The sequence below is a fragment of the Perca flavescens genome, chromosome 14, assembly GCF_004354835.1.
Source record: "Perca flavescens isolate YP-PL-M2 chromosome 14, PFLA_1.0, whole genome shotgun sequence".
Taxonomy (NCBI): Eukaryota; Metazoa; Chordata; class Actinopteri; order Perciformes; family Percidae; genus Perca; species Perca flavescens.
The window spans coordinates 31,026,792-31,039,947 of NC_041344.1; the positions used below are offsets into that span (position 1 = coordinate 31,026,792).

General features: G+C 40.6%; 1 protein-coding gene across 1 annotated transcript in view; it reads right to left on the bottom strand.

Annotated features, from left to right (window-relative positions):
• Nucleotides 1-9,738: 9,738 nt before the first annotated feature.
• The window catches only part of lrrc3b (leucine rich repeat containing 3B), a 44,764-nt gene continuing 41,346 nt past the window's right edge, over nt 9,739-13,156 (bottom strand). The window contains exon 2 of the mRNA XM_028598017.1: nt 9,739-10,897. Coding sequence (XP_028453818.1) covers nt 9,966-10,748 — 783 coding nt within the window. The 5' untranslated portion in view covers nt 10,749-10,897 and the 3' untranslated portion in view covers nt 9,739-9,965. The remainder of the gene's footprint in view (nt 10,898-13,156) is intronic.

Consider the following 13,156-nt stretch of genomic DNA (forward strand, 5'->3'; position numbering starts at 1 on the left):
GTCCCTGTCACCATGCCCGTCTCTGTCCCCTTCACTATCTGTGTCCCTATTACTTTCCCTGCGTCTGAGTCTGAGTCTGTTCTGTCTGAGTCTGAGTCTGTTCTGTCAGAGTCTGAGTCCGAGTCTGTTCTGTCCGCGTATGTTTTGCCCCAGTCCGTCCCATCCAAGTCTGCCCAGTTCCGTGTTCCCTCGGTCCCCAGTCCCAAAGTTCCCTGTCCCTAGTGACCCTCTGTTGTCCTTAGGCCTCCCCGGTGCCCCGTGTTCCCTGTGCCCCCGGTGTTCTCTGTGTTCCCTGTTCCCCCTGTGCTCTCTGTGCCCCCGGGCCCTCTCTGTTCCCTGTACCCCCGGGCCCTCTCTCTTCCCTGTGCCCCCAGTGCTCTCTGTTCCCTGTGCCCCCAGGGGCCTTCTGTTTCCTGTGCCCCAGAACTCTCTGCTCCCATGTACCCCAGTGTCTTTTTGGCCTTCCCTGGCCCCTTTTTTTTTTTTCACCCTCCTTGGGTTGGTTTTTGTTCCCCGGGTGCTTTTGGGTCTCCTTTTGATTATTCCCCCTTCGGTCCCTCTCTGCCCTCCGGGTTCTGCTTTTTGCGACGTCTGGGATCCGCCCCTTGAGGGGGGGGTTCTGTTGTGGTTACGGACATTTCTGTTGCCTGTTTTTGTATATTTCTGTTTACCCTGTTTTGACCGTGTTGTATTTTGTGTGTTTGTTTCCCATTTTTGTTATTCTGAATTGTGTTCCTGTCGTCTCTGTTATCCCTGGTGTTGTTTAGTGTTGTGTCAAGTGTCTGTATTTAGGTTATGTCATGTTTTGTCTGTTTGTCCTGCTTCCTGTTTTATTTTGATAGCCTGGTCTTCTGTCTTGTCATGTCTAGCTTTCTGTTCCCGCCTTTGTTGATTGTCCTGCCCCGCCCTGATGTGCTTCACCTGTTTCTGATTTACCCATCACCTCATGTATTTAGCCTCTGTGTTCCCCTTGTCTTGTGTCAGATCATTTTGTGTCCGTGCCTGTTTAGTTTGTGACCATGCCCTTGTGTTTCCGTCCTGTGCCTTGTGTCTGTTCCTGCGTCACTTTACTCCTGCCTGTGTTTTGCCCATCAGATTATGTTTGTAAGTTTTCCAGTCTTTGTGCTGCCGCTTTTTGTTATAATATAACACCATCTCCTGCCTGCCTGCCTCTCTCTGCATTTGGGTCCTCACCGTCCCTCACCCCGCAACAGAGGCAGACAGCCCGGGGTGTGCTAGCTGGCTAAATTAGCATTAGATTAATCGTCTATCTATACAGCTAACGTTAACGTTACTAGTGAAGTTATTCGTGGGTTAGCTTAGTCCTGTTAGCTGTGGTCGAAAGTCATACTAAAAATAACTTAGCGTGTTGAACGATGTTGTAACCTCATAATGTTACCAAAGAATTTCTAATAGTTACCCACAAAGCTTTAACATCAACGTCAGCACATTGTAGTAACGTTAAGCTGGTATCGATATTGAACTTACAAAATAGATAAGGTCTCTGTTGTATTACTGTGATAAAAAGTGGGATGTAATTAATCACAAAATGATGCTGTATGGCAAAAAAAAGCAGTATTATGGTTACAAGTATTTTTTTTCTGTGACATTGTATGATTTACAATTACTCCTGAACGTATCATCTTGGTGCCAGTGTTCTGACGGAAGTTAGAGTAACTGGAGGGTGAAAGGTTATATGACGCCACTGACGGGCGACTAAAGGAAACGTGCCGTGTCTGAAAATAAAATAATAGATTTCTCTGGGTTTGACATTTGGTGGAAACATTTGGGATAGTGTAAGAGCACAACTCATAAAAATATATAACATAGGAATGGTCGTTTTTAGACATTTTAAAGCAGAAATGTTACATATTGTACCTTTAAGTTACCAGCTAACGCTAGCGGCAGCTATAGCTTGGTTAAATTTTTCAAAACGAATCTAGTTGTAGACTTGCAATTTGTGAATAGAATAGAATGAATTTGTGGCTAAATAGAGGCCTTTTATATGGCATTTGACCTCTGGTACTTGCTTTACTTATTTCTCAAAAAAAAAAAACGATATATATTTAGGATGGTGTACTTTCTCTCGTTACATCTGAAAAAAAACGGTGCATATGCAGACAAGGTCACCTACGTTCCATATCTTCTGTGTCGACATAGTGTTAACACTACTCATTCCTGAAATAAATCACATTCCTTTAATGCATTACTCATTTACTGCCAAAAGCTATGTATTTTTAAGTCAACAGAGAAAGAAAATATACCATGAACCAATGCATACCTCCTTTATTTCATGTTCTGTATGTCATGCCATTACAACACCACCATGATAGTCAGTGCTAACATTATCTTCCTCAACTGTGAGTTAGTCTATCACACACTATCTGTGCCTGGAAAACTGTGATATGGTACAGTATAATTGAGTTGAACAGCTCTTTACATCAGCATGGTTGATTCAGTTTTTTTGTTCTAACTTACAAAATAAACCTAAATTTACCTAATTGAATCCACTAAAAAGTGAGAACCCTAAACTAAGAGGGGTTTATGTGTTCGGAACAAAGACCAGAGGTGGAGAAAGAAGACGTAAATAAAAAAATAAAATAGTGAGAAGTATTCAGGCACTTAGAAATACTCTCAGGTCCTTGGCTACACTCTGCTTCATTATATTGGAAATGCATTTCATTGCGTATCCTGATCCTGTCATGAGGAGTGCGAGTTGCCTCTACAAGACAAGGCTAAGGGATTTAACACATTTAAGAACAACTAATTAAAGGGATTTCAAGTATTTCACACAACATCAACGTTCCTATTTACATGTGATCCTAGTGTTTTCTACCAACATATAATCATTGCATATCCCCTAAGACGTCATTTTAACAACCATTATTGTACAAATTCTGTGACAAACAATTAAAAAATGAATGGAGAAGGAAATTTCACAAGATATCTGCAACACCCAAGTAGTTAGTATTTATAAAATTAGTTTTTTTTGGGTGAAAGTTTGTTACCTGTACATTTACATATCAATCTGGTCTTTCATGTGGTTTTTATTGGATTTCTCTGGTCGTATGTTCCAGCGGCTGTGATGGAAAATAAGCCATTTGGGAAATGACAGCATACATTTTCTCTTCACCCACTGCCGGGAACATTACTGTACACAGTGTTATTAAAGGGAAACAATGCATGCACTGGCAGCTTGGCTTAATTTGTCATGACTGAGATGATCGTATAGTCTACCATACCAAACTTTGAGAAATCTGTCCTTCCCTTGAAAGGGCCTGGTATGAATGAAATCAAGTGAAGGCAAACGGTAACAATTAACAGTAAACAACATTGACTCTGAAGGACTGGAGTAACCACAAATCACCAACAAGAAGAGTCCACCGAAACTGACATTTAGTCTTGTGCTTACTTCTGATCAGTGCAGATATACAAAGACTGACTGTGATTGACAACAGCTAACTAAACACAACAGGAACAAACATAGATTTTACAAACTGAAGGAAGAAATGTACAGTACAACACAGCAAGAGAATGTGCACAGATGTTATACCATTCCCAAAAAACTTAGATTCCAAAACATCAAATAAGACATTCTAAGTTCTTTGACAAAATAATCTCAACTCACTTCACTCAGCTTTTTAAAAGGCGTTCAGCCACTTCTCACAGTCTTTATCTGCAGAGGGAGTTTTCTCAGTTGTCGGAGAGAGAGTTCAGTTTAGGAACTTTGGCCACGTGATAACATCCTACATGGGGGCAATTCTGCCAAACCTCAAAATACATTCAGGGATGTTTCAACATCTTGTGCCAATGTTCTTGCTTTTGACAAACTCAGTACATGCCTACAGTATGGTTGAAGTTGTGTTTATGGAAAAAAAAACTATGGCTATGATTAAGCGTATTAAACACTTAGTTGGGGGTTAGGTTAGGGGGAAATTGTGGTTACAGTTAATAAAAAGGTATACATCACCTCCACACCTTTACTTCCGACTCACTACCTAAGGCAGACTACTTCCTCCATCGACACTGAATGTTGACAATGGACATAATTCCTGATGTGCTGGAGCCCCCAGTCAATGCTGTAACCACTTTGGACGTTGAGGTCTTTTGTCCAGAGTCCTTGTTTTGCTATAGTAGTGTTCCTTACAACTGTTGCTTGGGAAGTCATACACAAGGGTCCTGGCTTTGGGGTGTACCAACCGAGATCTCAAGGTACTGAATTATTTCTGGTAAGTGCTGACTCCCATGACTTAAATCCTCTGTCTAGATGTTACAGCAGCCTTGGTCTCACTGGGATGCTTCTGGCGGTCCCCATTAATTTAGCAGTGTCCATCCTGGTCCTATGTTGGATATCTCACCTGTTGTCACATGATCCAAGTTCCAGTTCAAGTTAGCCAACTCAATGTCAACTGAACACACTCCATCTGCTGATGACGGCTAGAGATTAGGTCAAATTCTCTGGAAAAAGCTAGGAGTTGGACTGTGAGTTAAGATTGTTTTGTGGAACTACTATTTCCAAGGTCAAGAATGAATGAACTGAATCTTGCTCATTCTAAGTTCAAATTTAGGGCCCCTTTTTTCAAAATGCTTTTAAATATCTACTGTTCCATATCAGTTAAAGGTGCACTATGAGTTCCTGCATGGTCATTTCTGTTGACGTTCCAAGTAAATTTCAAACAAAACAGAGCAAGCTGGCCCCTCTCCCCATGTTTCCATAACTGTCATGGCTAACTGACTAACTGTCACTAACCCCCACCCCTTCCCCCAACCATCTTGTTGGTAATTGGCTGGAGTGGTTTGTTGTATTTTGGTGCACAGCCAGTGCCTCTCGTGTTGGTTTGATGTTTACAACCCCTGTGTTGTCTCCAGAGACCAGGCTTTTTCACAGTGTATTCAGGGGGCAGTCAGCTAGTGGATCAAGGAGAGATGCCTACGATTTGAGACAAAAATGAAATTGCTCTGAAACCAGTGCACCTTTTAACATTCAGGGTCTTTATCAATTAGAATCCTTTACCAGGCATACACTCTAGTTTCCTGCCATAGTAATTCAGGTAACCAGAATACATATTCAAAACCAATGGATATATTGGATACCATTCACTTTTTGTTAAGTGCACCAAGTTTGTTAATGTTTTAAGGCATAAATATACTAGAAATAAAATGTAAATGCATATGTCCAAGCAGAATGGCCAGTTTGCAGCCAAAAATAATGCTTGTACATTTTGAATAGCCAAAACTGTAATGGGTGGGATTCTGTAGAAGGCAAAGGATACACTGGTCTTCCACCAAATTCTGGAAAAAAAACTGTAATGGCCAAGAAAGCTCCTGGCTAAATCTGGAGGAACCTTTGAATAGGACATGCTTTGTTGGTCTCAAATTTAAGACTCAAAAGGAGACTGATACTGAACCGGGACACCGCTATGGTGTCTCCTATTTTTCGTATCTGATTGAAAGTGTCAAGCCTGTTTCACCTCTGACCACACTGTTGGGTCTGATCAGAAGTGTGCTTTGTTGCACCTGTAACCACACCCAACAGTGATATCATGTTGTGCTGACACACCCAGGTGTACACTTATACAACACTGCAGCAAGGTGAGAAGTTAAACCACTGGAGGTCAGCAAAGGACCAACTTGAGTTTGTGATTTGGAATGATTTTAGATTGTGCAGCAATGACAATCAAGTTTTCTGTGTAACTGTAAAAAAGAAAGAAGAGAAGGAGGAATCTGATATGCTGTAATGAAAATAAACTGATTGTAAATTGCTACACATAGCACCATAAACTAAGGTCATAAGACATGTACTGTTTTGGTTCCAACACAGGTGCAATCTTGTACGAATGCTTTTTGTAGGATTAGGTGTATGGGTATATTTTAAATAATTACATAGTGTATTATATTGCATTGCAATAACATTTATGGGGTCAGTTAAAATGGTATAATTACAAGGCAAATTAATCAATCTAATCTAAATAAAATTATATAACCACTAAAATATTTCTGGCTTGCAAATGTCCAACCTTGCTTGATTGTTAATTGATGTGTTGCATGCTAGGAAAATCTTTCAAACGTTTATGCATGTAAATTGAATTATTGAACCCTTAGCACACAATGACCTTAATGTGCTAGTGATAGAGACAACACAATATATGGAAGGTTGTTGTTTCTCATGCTATCAAAAAGAAACCTTGTTATAACAAGATATCATGTTACAATAACATATTCTTGTTTCACTACGCACCAAATTATCAAGTTTTAACAGGTTACCACAACATTACTTTCACAAGAAACTTTCTCGTTATTACACACAAGGGTGTGGTTTTGGTTTCATATTATTATGTTTTTTCCTTTATGACCACAATGTCATGGTCGGTTGTGTAGCTACACATTATTTTAATATGTTGCAAGGAAGCGATCTAGGCTAGTGTCTCCTTTTCAGGCTTTGATTGTATCTTTTTCCCATAACATAATATCGAAGTTGTTTTAATGAGCTAAATTAGTATGTCGTTATAACAACAAAGGTTTGTTGTAATTAAATATACTGATATTGTGTAATGAAATGTGACCGGATATAAAGGTTTCTTGGTAAAACTGAATAATGTGGTATGTAGTAAAAACAAAAAAGATTTACATTTTCTTGTCATAATAAGAGCAGAATGTTTTTGTGATGATGGCAACAATAGGATGCTGTAGTTTTGAAAGCAAATTGCACCATCAATAAATTCTACTCATAAACCCTCTGCTGATAGCAGGGTCATCTTTGATGAAGCTCAATGCTATGCAGGAGCTATGAACGTTCCATGTCATTTCAGCTAAAACGCCTCATTCTCAAACTTAAGCACAAATCATAATTAAGATTAGCATTAAAATTATGAAATTTCTGTATATAGAGCATAATCCACAGTGACGTTATTGAAAAATAATGCATGCTATTGGCACTCACATTTACATCCACAAAGTGTATTATCGTTCAATAGCTGCATAAATTGGAGTAAATTATCCTGCTTAGACCATGGCTTCCTGCTACAATTAATTGTTTCTTCAAATTTTGGGGCTGTACATTCTTTAAATGGAAACTTTATATTGGCATCTTTGTCAATCTTATAACAAACGTTACATTCCTATTCCATTAAGGACAAGCTGTAGCCTCGTAAGAACTGAAATCAGCTGTGTTCCAGCTATGAGAAATAATTAATAGTGCCGATGAGAACATTGCATCAGAGTGTCAAGTGTGGTTATTTGAAAATAATTCACACCCTCTGACCAATCAGGACAGCTATGAATGCCTAGCCTGGTTGACACCAGACCCTTCTCAGCTGTAACTGAGAGTGGGTCTGGGAAAGGTTCATTGACAAATCATTTCCAGAGGGGCGTCACCAACGGACGCCCTTCAAATGCCTCTGGGCGCATTGGATAGTCCTTCAATCAATCAGAGCAACGATCCGGGTGACGCTTCACATCCACTAAAAAAAATGTGATTTTGGTTTTTGGTGTCGTCCCTCCAAACCCTACTTTCTCCTTGCAGGTGTTGCATATTGCAAACTTGTTATCTTCTGCACACGCGCTGAAGAATTCCCAAACAGCTTACATGTTGCAGGTTAATTCACAACGTTCACAACATGTGGGAGAATAGCGTGGAGACGCGCTTCACACCGCGAGCAGGTACGCGCCACACACGGCGGAAAAGTTTAGAGAAAGGAAAAAAAGACTGTGCTGTGTGCGTGCGTCTTTGAGAATTGTAACTCGTATAACTTATGGTGTCAGTTAATTGTAGAGTTGACCGGCATGAAATCGACATATGTCACACTAACCTGCGGTTTGCTGAGCACGTGAAGCACGGCTTCGATAGACATGTCATGTTGAATGTAAACAAAAAGCTGCTCGCCGTCGCTGCGCTATCATTGTCACGTAAAGCCCGCCTCAGCAGTTGTGATTGGTGCCTCAATTTTGTGAACATTGGAAATGGGTTTGAATGGGCTCTTCGCCAGACTGACTTGCAGAGCAAATCTCAAATTTGCCGGAAGTTTGTCAGGGTTTACCCAGGCTAATGAATGCCCATTCCTACCCGAAAAGAAAAAGCACATACGTAATATAAGGAATGACAAAAATATATGGTCAAAATTATGAGATACTAATACTAAAGATTTTATATATGATAATTTGTGTTAATATCGCATAATTTTCATCTAGAAACTCCTATCTCCTTATAATTTTATTATTTTGAGTATTATTTTTGTTGATATTTTTATTTTGAATCATCGCTGACCCTTCATTTGTTTCTTGTCTTTACAGAAATGTGCTTCCATAGAATCTAGTATTCTCCGTAGTTATGACATGGTTTTACTAAATGCTTGAGTGAGTGCCTATTTGTCTTTTTCTATTTAGAAACAGGCCATCAGGCAAGCAGGGAGATAAGACTTCATATCTGCATACCCCATATCCAAGGTTTTAATGATCAAAAATATTACATAATGTACAGACAGTGATGCCACTCTAATCTGACCACTTTTTTCAGTAACAAGTAATCTAACGCGTTACTATTTCCAAACCAGTAATCAGATTAAAGTTACTTATCCAAGTCACTGTGCGTTACTATTTTTGTCATTTTCCTTAGTAAAAATATATATTTTTGCTTTCTTCTTGCTTCTCGGGGAGTGAAGTCACGTATGCGACAAGTCACGTTTTCAGCATGAGGACAGGTCATGTTTTCAGCATGTGGACAGTTCACGTGTACCACGCAGCGACACAAACGTAAGGAGGAGGGAGGAGAGAGATGCGCGTTTTTCTAGCTGGAAATACAGTCATTATTTTGAGTTTGTGTCAGCTACAGACGGCAATATTAAGGTTCGTTGTACACTCTGTGCTGGTGGCGACAAAGTGCTATCTAGCTACAAAAACACTACGTCAAATTTGAAAAACATTTGGAGTCGCAGCACTGCAGTCAAACTTACAGAGCAAGTCGCACCAGGTGGTGCGAAGCAAAGAGCAGGAGGTCCCCCCACCACCCAAACAACAAAAGCTGGACTTCGGTGGAAAACCAGTAAGTGGGGGAGAGTTGAAGAAGTTGGTCGGGCAGTAGGCCTATGTTGTAGCAGAAATGCTGCCCTTAAACACCGTTGACTCGCTCTCTTTGGTGCCGTAATAAACCAGATCCCTACTACTGGCAATGCCGAGCTGCCTCACAGTAAACCGGTTGTCATTTTTATGTTGAGGCTGTAGGGGTGTTGTCGGCAGTTGCTGAATGTAACTAATAAAGTAACTTGTAATCTAACTTCGTTACTTTTAAAATCAAGTAATCTGTAAAGTAACTAAATTACTTTTAAAATCAAGTTGTCTGTAAAGTAACTAAGTTACTTTTTCAAAGTAACTGTGGCAACACTGTGTACAGATCAAATAGTCTCCATAATCAGGCCATGGCTTCAGAAATGCTGACATTTCTGTGCAGAACTGTCAATGTAAATGTCATAATTTACATTAATTTTAAGTGGTATGAAGATGCAGTTGGTTTAACAAGTGTTTGCAAAACTCAATGTACATTCTATCGTGGGCTTTGAGATACCAAAATGAGGGCTCTAGGAAATTAAGTTTCAGGTGTCACATCTTTTAAATATATTTCTTTTTATCAGATATTCCAAATTTTCATCTAAAAAAGCCATTATCATGTCAATGTTTAAACCTGAGATTAAAATTTCCAAAGCTCCATATGCAACTTTTGTAGAAAAAACAATGTTGGTATTAGACTATTAGACTCTGTGGCCCCACTTCTCATCTCATCTCAGATCAGTCATGAACAAACCCTGGTAAGGACATACAACAAAATTTCCAAAAAACAAAGATTTCTCAGCAGATTGGGAGCTCACATCACCTAAAAGTTTGAAATAGTATACACTATAAATGTGGGTCCTGTTACAATAAACATTGTGGTGTTTGTGATGTTTGTGTGGGACACAGTCACTATGACACTGCCGTCAGACAACAGTGCTTATGTCGTCAGCCTCGTCAGGTTTCTTGGGCTTGCTCGGGAGCGACTTGAGGTACTCCAGGTGGCGTCGGGCGTCCTCCTGGTTCTGACGGACATAATACACTACATATGAAATGACCATGGTGAACCAACCAAACATGGTCACCAGCATGGCATAGTCTGTGGTCCTTTTGGCCAAGGTACAAAGGTCAGTGTCAACCGCCAAGAAAGGTCGACCCTCTTGGTCACGAAGTTCTGAGCTCCTGCAGAGGACCCTGGCGGCAGCCTCGTGGTTGTGGGCCATTCCGCCGATGGCTTGTTGGAGGGCGCAGTCACAATGCCAGGGGTTATCGTCCACAATGACGCGGGCCTTGAGCCGAGCGAAGGCATCCTTGTGTACGCTAGTGATGCGGTTGTGGGAGAGGTCCAGCACCTGTAATGTTGCCTCTATGCCGCTGAAGGCACCTTCCCCTAAGGTCTCCACCGCATTGTATGAAAGGTTGAGCTCCCTCAAAAACCGGAGTCCGTGGAAGGCTTGATCGGGCACTGCGCCTATTTGGTTGTGGTCCAGCCTCAGCAGGACGGTGTCGACCGGAAGGCTGGGGGGGATCTCTTTGAGGCGGGACTGACTGCAGGTAACGTTGAGGCCGTGGAGGTGGGGGTCACGTTGGCAGATGCAGCCCTTTGGACACATGCTGGCCGAGGGGAAGCACAGGGCCATGAGGACAAGGCTCTGAAGGAGCAGGCACATGGGGATAGAGCGCGACAGCCACAAGTCCAGCAAAGTCATACTGACCAGCCGTCAGCAGCAGCATCCCGCCTGGGTCCACAACACTGCCACTGGTCCCTTACACACATCGCATAGTGGCGACTAGTCCGCACTGTCTGCCGACTGGAGATACTGGAGTGGGATCAGATGTTTTCATGCTGCGTTGAGGCCTGAAATAAGATCAAACAGAAAGACAGGGTGACTTGATGGTGGCTTTTTATTTGTTGTTCTGTTTGTCACAGGTCTTTTAAATTTGCATGCTAGATTGATATGATTGCTGACCATTTGACAGGAGCCCATATTTTTAATTATGTCCCAATCAATTGTTTCTGGCCCAATCCTGATCCGAGCCCTTTAATATTGAGTATCTGCTGATACCAAATCCAATCCGATACTTACTTGTGTGTTGATGTCTGAAACAGTGAAAAGGAATAACAGCTGTAGCCCACTAAATCTGACATACGTTATTTTTCACAAGCTACTTGGCTCAGGACATCTCCATCTTTCAGATTTTTAAAGGTGGCAAAACGTTGGAACAAGTCCTCAAGCTCAAACCTAAAAAAAAAACACGTTGTTTTGGCCAAGAATTTTTCAAGTTAGTTATGAATTGACATGGCACCCAAAGATCAGTATTGTTATAATTAGCGTGCCTTGTTTTCAAAGGGTAATATGTGCATTATATTTTTTATTCACCAAAAAAATGATTGTGTATGAAAAATAGATATTTAACAAAATTACTTTTACTATGATTACTTAGTCTCAGAATTATTTTGCCAAATTGGGAGACAAATCCATTGCCCCATAGAAATGTATAGTCATTTTTAGCCACTCTAGCGGCATAGCTACCTGGATGATGGATGGAGGACAATTATGCTACTTTGATCGATCCACATCTTTTGTCCAGACTGAAATATTAATACAATTTTGTAGAGGCATTTGTGGTGCCCAGAGGATTTGTCTGAATGATTTTGACAGCAAGTAAAATTTCAATTATTTTTTATTCAATTATCCAGTGCCATGTCTGAACATATACAAGGATGTTGGATGGATTAGCACAAAGTTTTGTTTTATCCCAGACAATGATCCTCATAACTGGTGATCCTCTGAGTTTTCATGTAGCATTATCAGCAGGTTGACATCTTTTTGTTCAGAATGAAGTGTCATAATGGATTGCAGTGAAACATGTTTCATTGTGAAAAGGCTGCCTTTCTCCCTTTTCGCTAGCTTCTGTTCCCAAAATTAACAATATTTTGTGTCTGCTTAATCCTTCTTTTCTGTTTCATTCATGTTTTAGTTTATTTGCTACTTTATCATTTGACATAGGCCTGTTTAGTGGGTTTATGGGTTCATAGTGGTTTTGCTATGGTTCTGCCTGTGATGTCAGGGGTAGATCAGCCGCTGGCCAGCTTAATCAAGGAGAGTACGTACAGGTGGGCCTGATTAAGTTCTGAGAGGCTGGGAACTTTTTTTTTAAATATTTGGTGAGCCTGTTGTGAGTGCACATATATGCATAAATGGTAATGTCAGCAGTAACTGTTCTATTTAAATGTAACGGTATTTTCAGAAACAAAGTGTTAATGATGCTTTCTCAGGTCAGCTCCCCCTTAAATCACCGGAGCAGGTGGTAGGGTCCAATTAGCTGAGGCTGAGAAGTGAAAAGTGCCTTCAGAAGAAGGGGAAGAGAGAAAGGACTTGTGAGGCTGCTGTTTTGTTTAATGTTATTTTGCCTCAGTTTAGTTTTTGTATTTCTGTGTGGCAATTCAGTTTATGCCTTTTGTTTGAGTATGTTTTTTGTTGTTTTGTTAATAAATACCACAGTTTTTCGTTAAAGTATAGCATCTTGACTTTTAGGTCTATTTCCTGCTGCCGCTATGACTTTGAGCCAATATCGGCATGTGTATGTCGTCAGGGTTGGACTCTTATGAATCCTGAAAAGCTTCGAGCCAATAGGACAATATACACTCAAGTTACACCCACTTCCTGTTTCGATGGTGAAACGCACAAAATGGCCGCCCCGCCACGGCCATGCTATATTACGAAAGGTTTTTCTTTTAATAATTTTTCATCATTAATGTCTTAAGATGGCACAGACCAAATTGGAAGTTGATCAGATAAAATCTCTAGGAGGAGTTTGTTAAAGTATGACATGTGGAAATGGCCAAAAACGCACTCATTTTGAACTTTCAATTCAAAATAGCGGACTTCCTGTTAGGTTTAGGGTATGGCTCCATTGACCTTTTTTGTACGTCTTGACATGCTTCATATGTGTAACAAGTTTCGTTAGTCTAAGTTAAACGTACTGCAGGGGCAAAAAATGTTTAACTTTGTAATAAGAGCTAGCGAGCCATATTTTCGCACCTATTCCCTAAACCCTTAAAATATGTAAATTTTCACCAGACTTGATGCGACTGCAAATTTTGGTGAGTTTT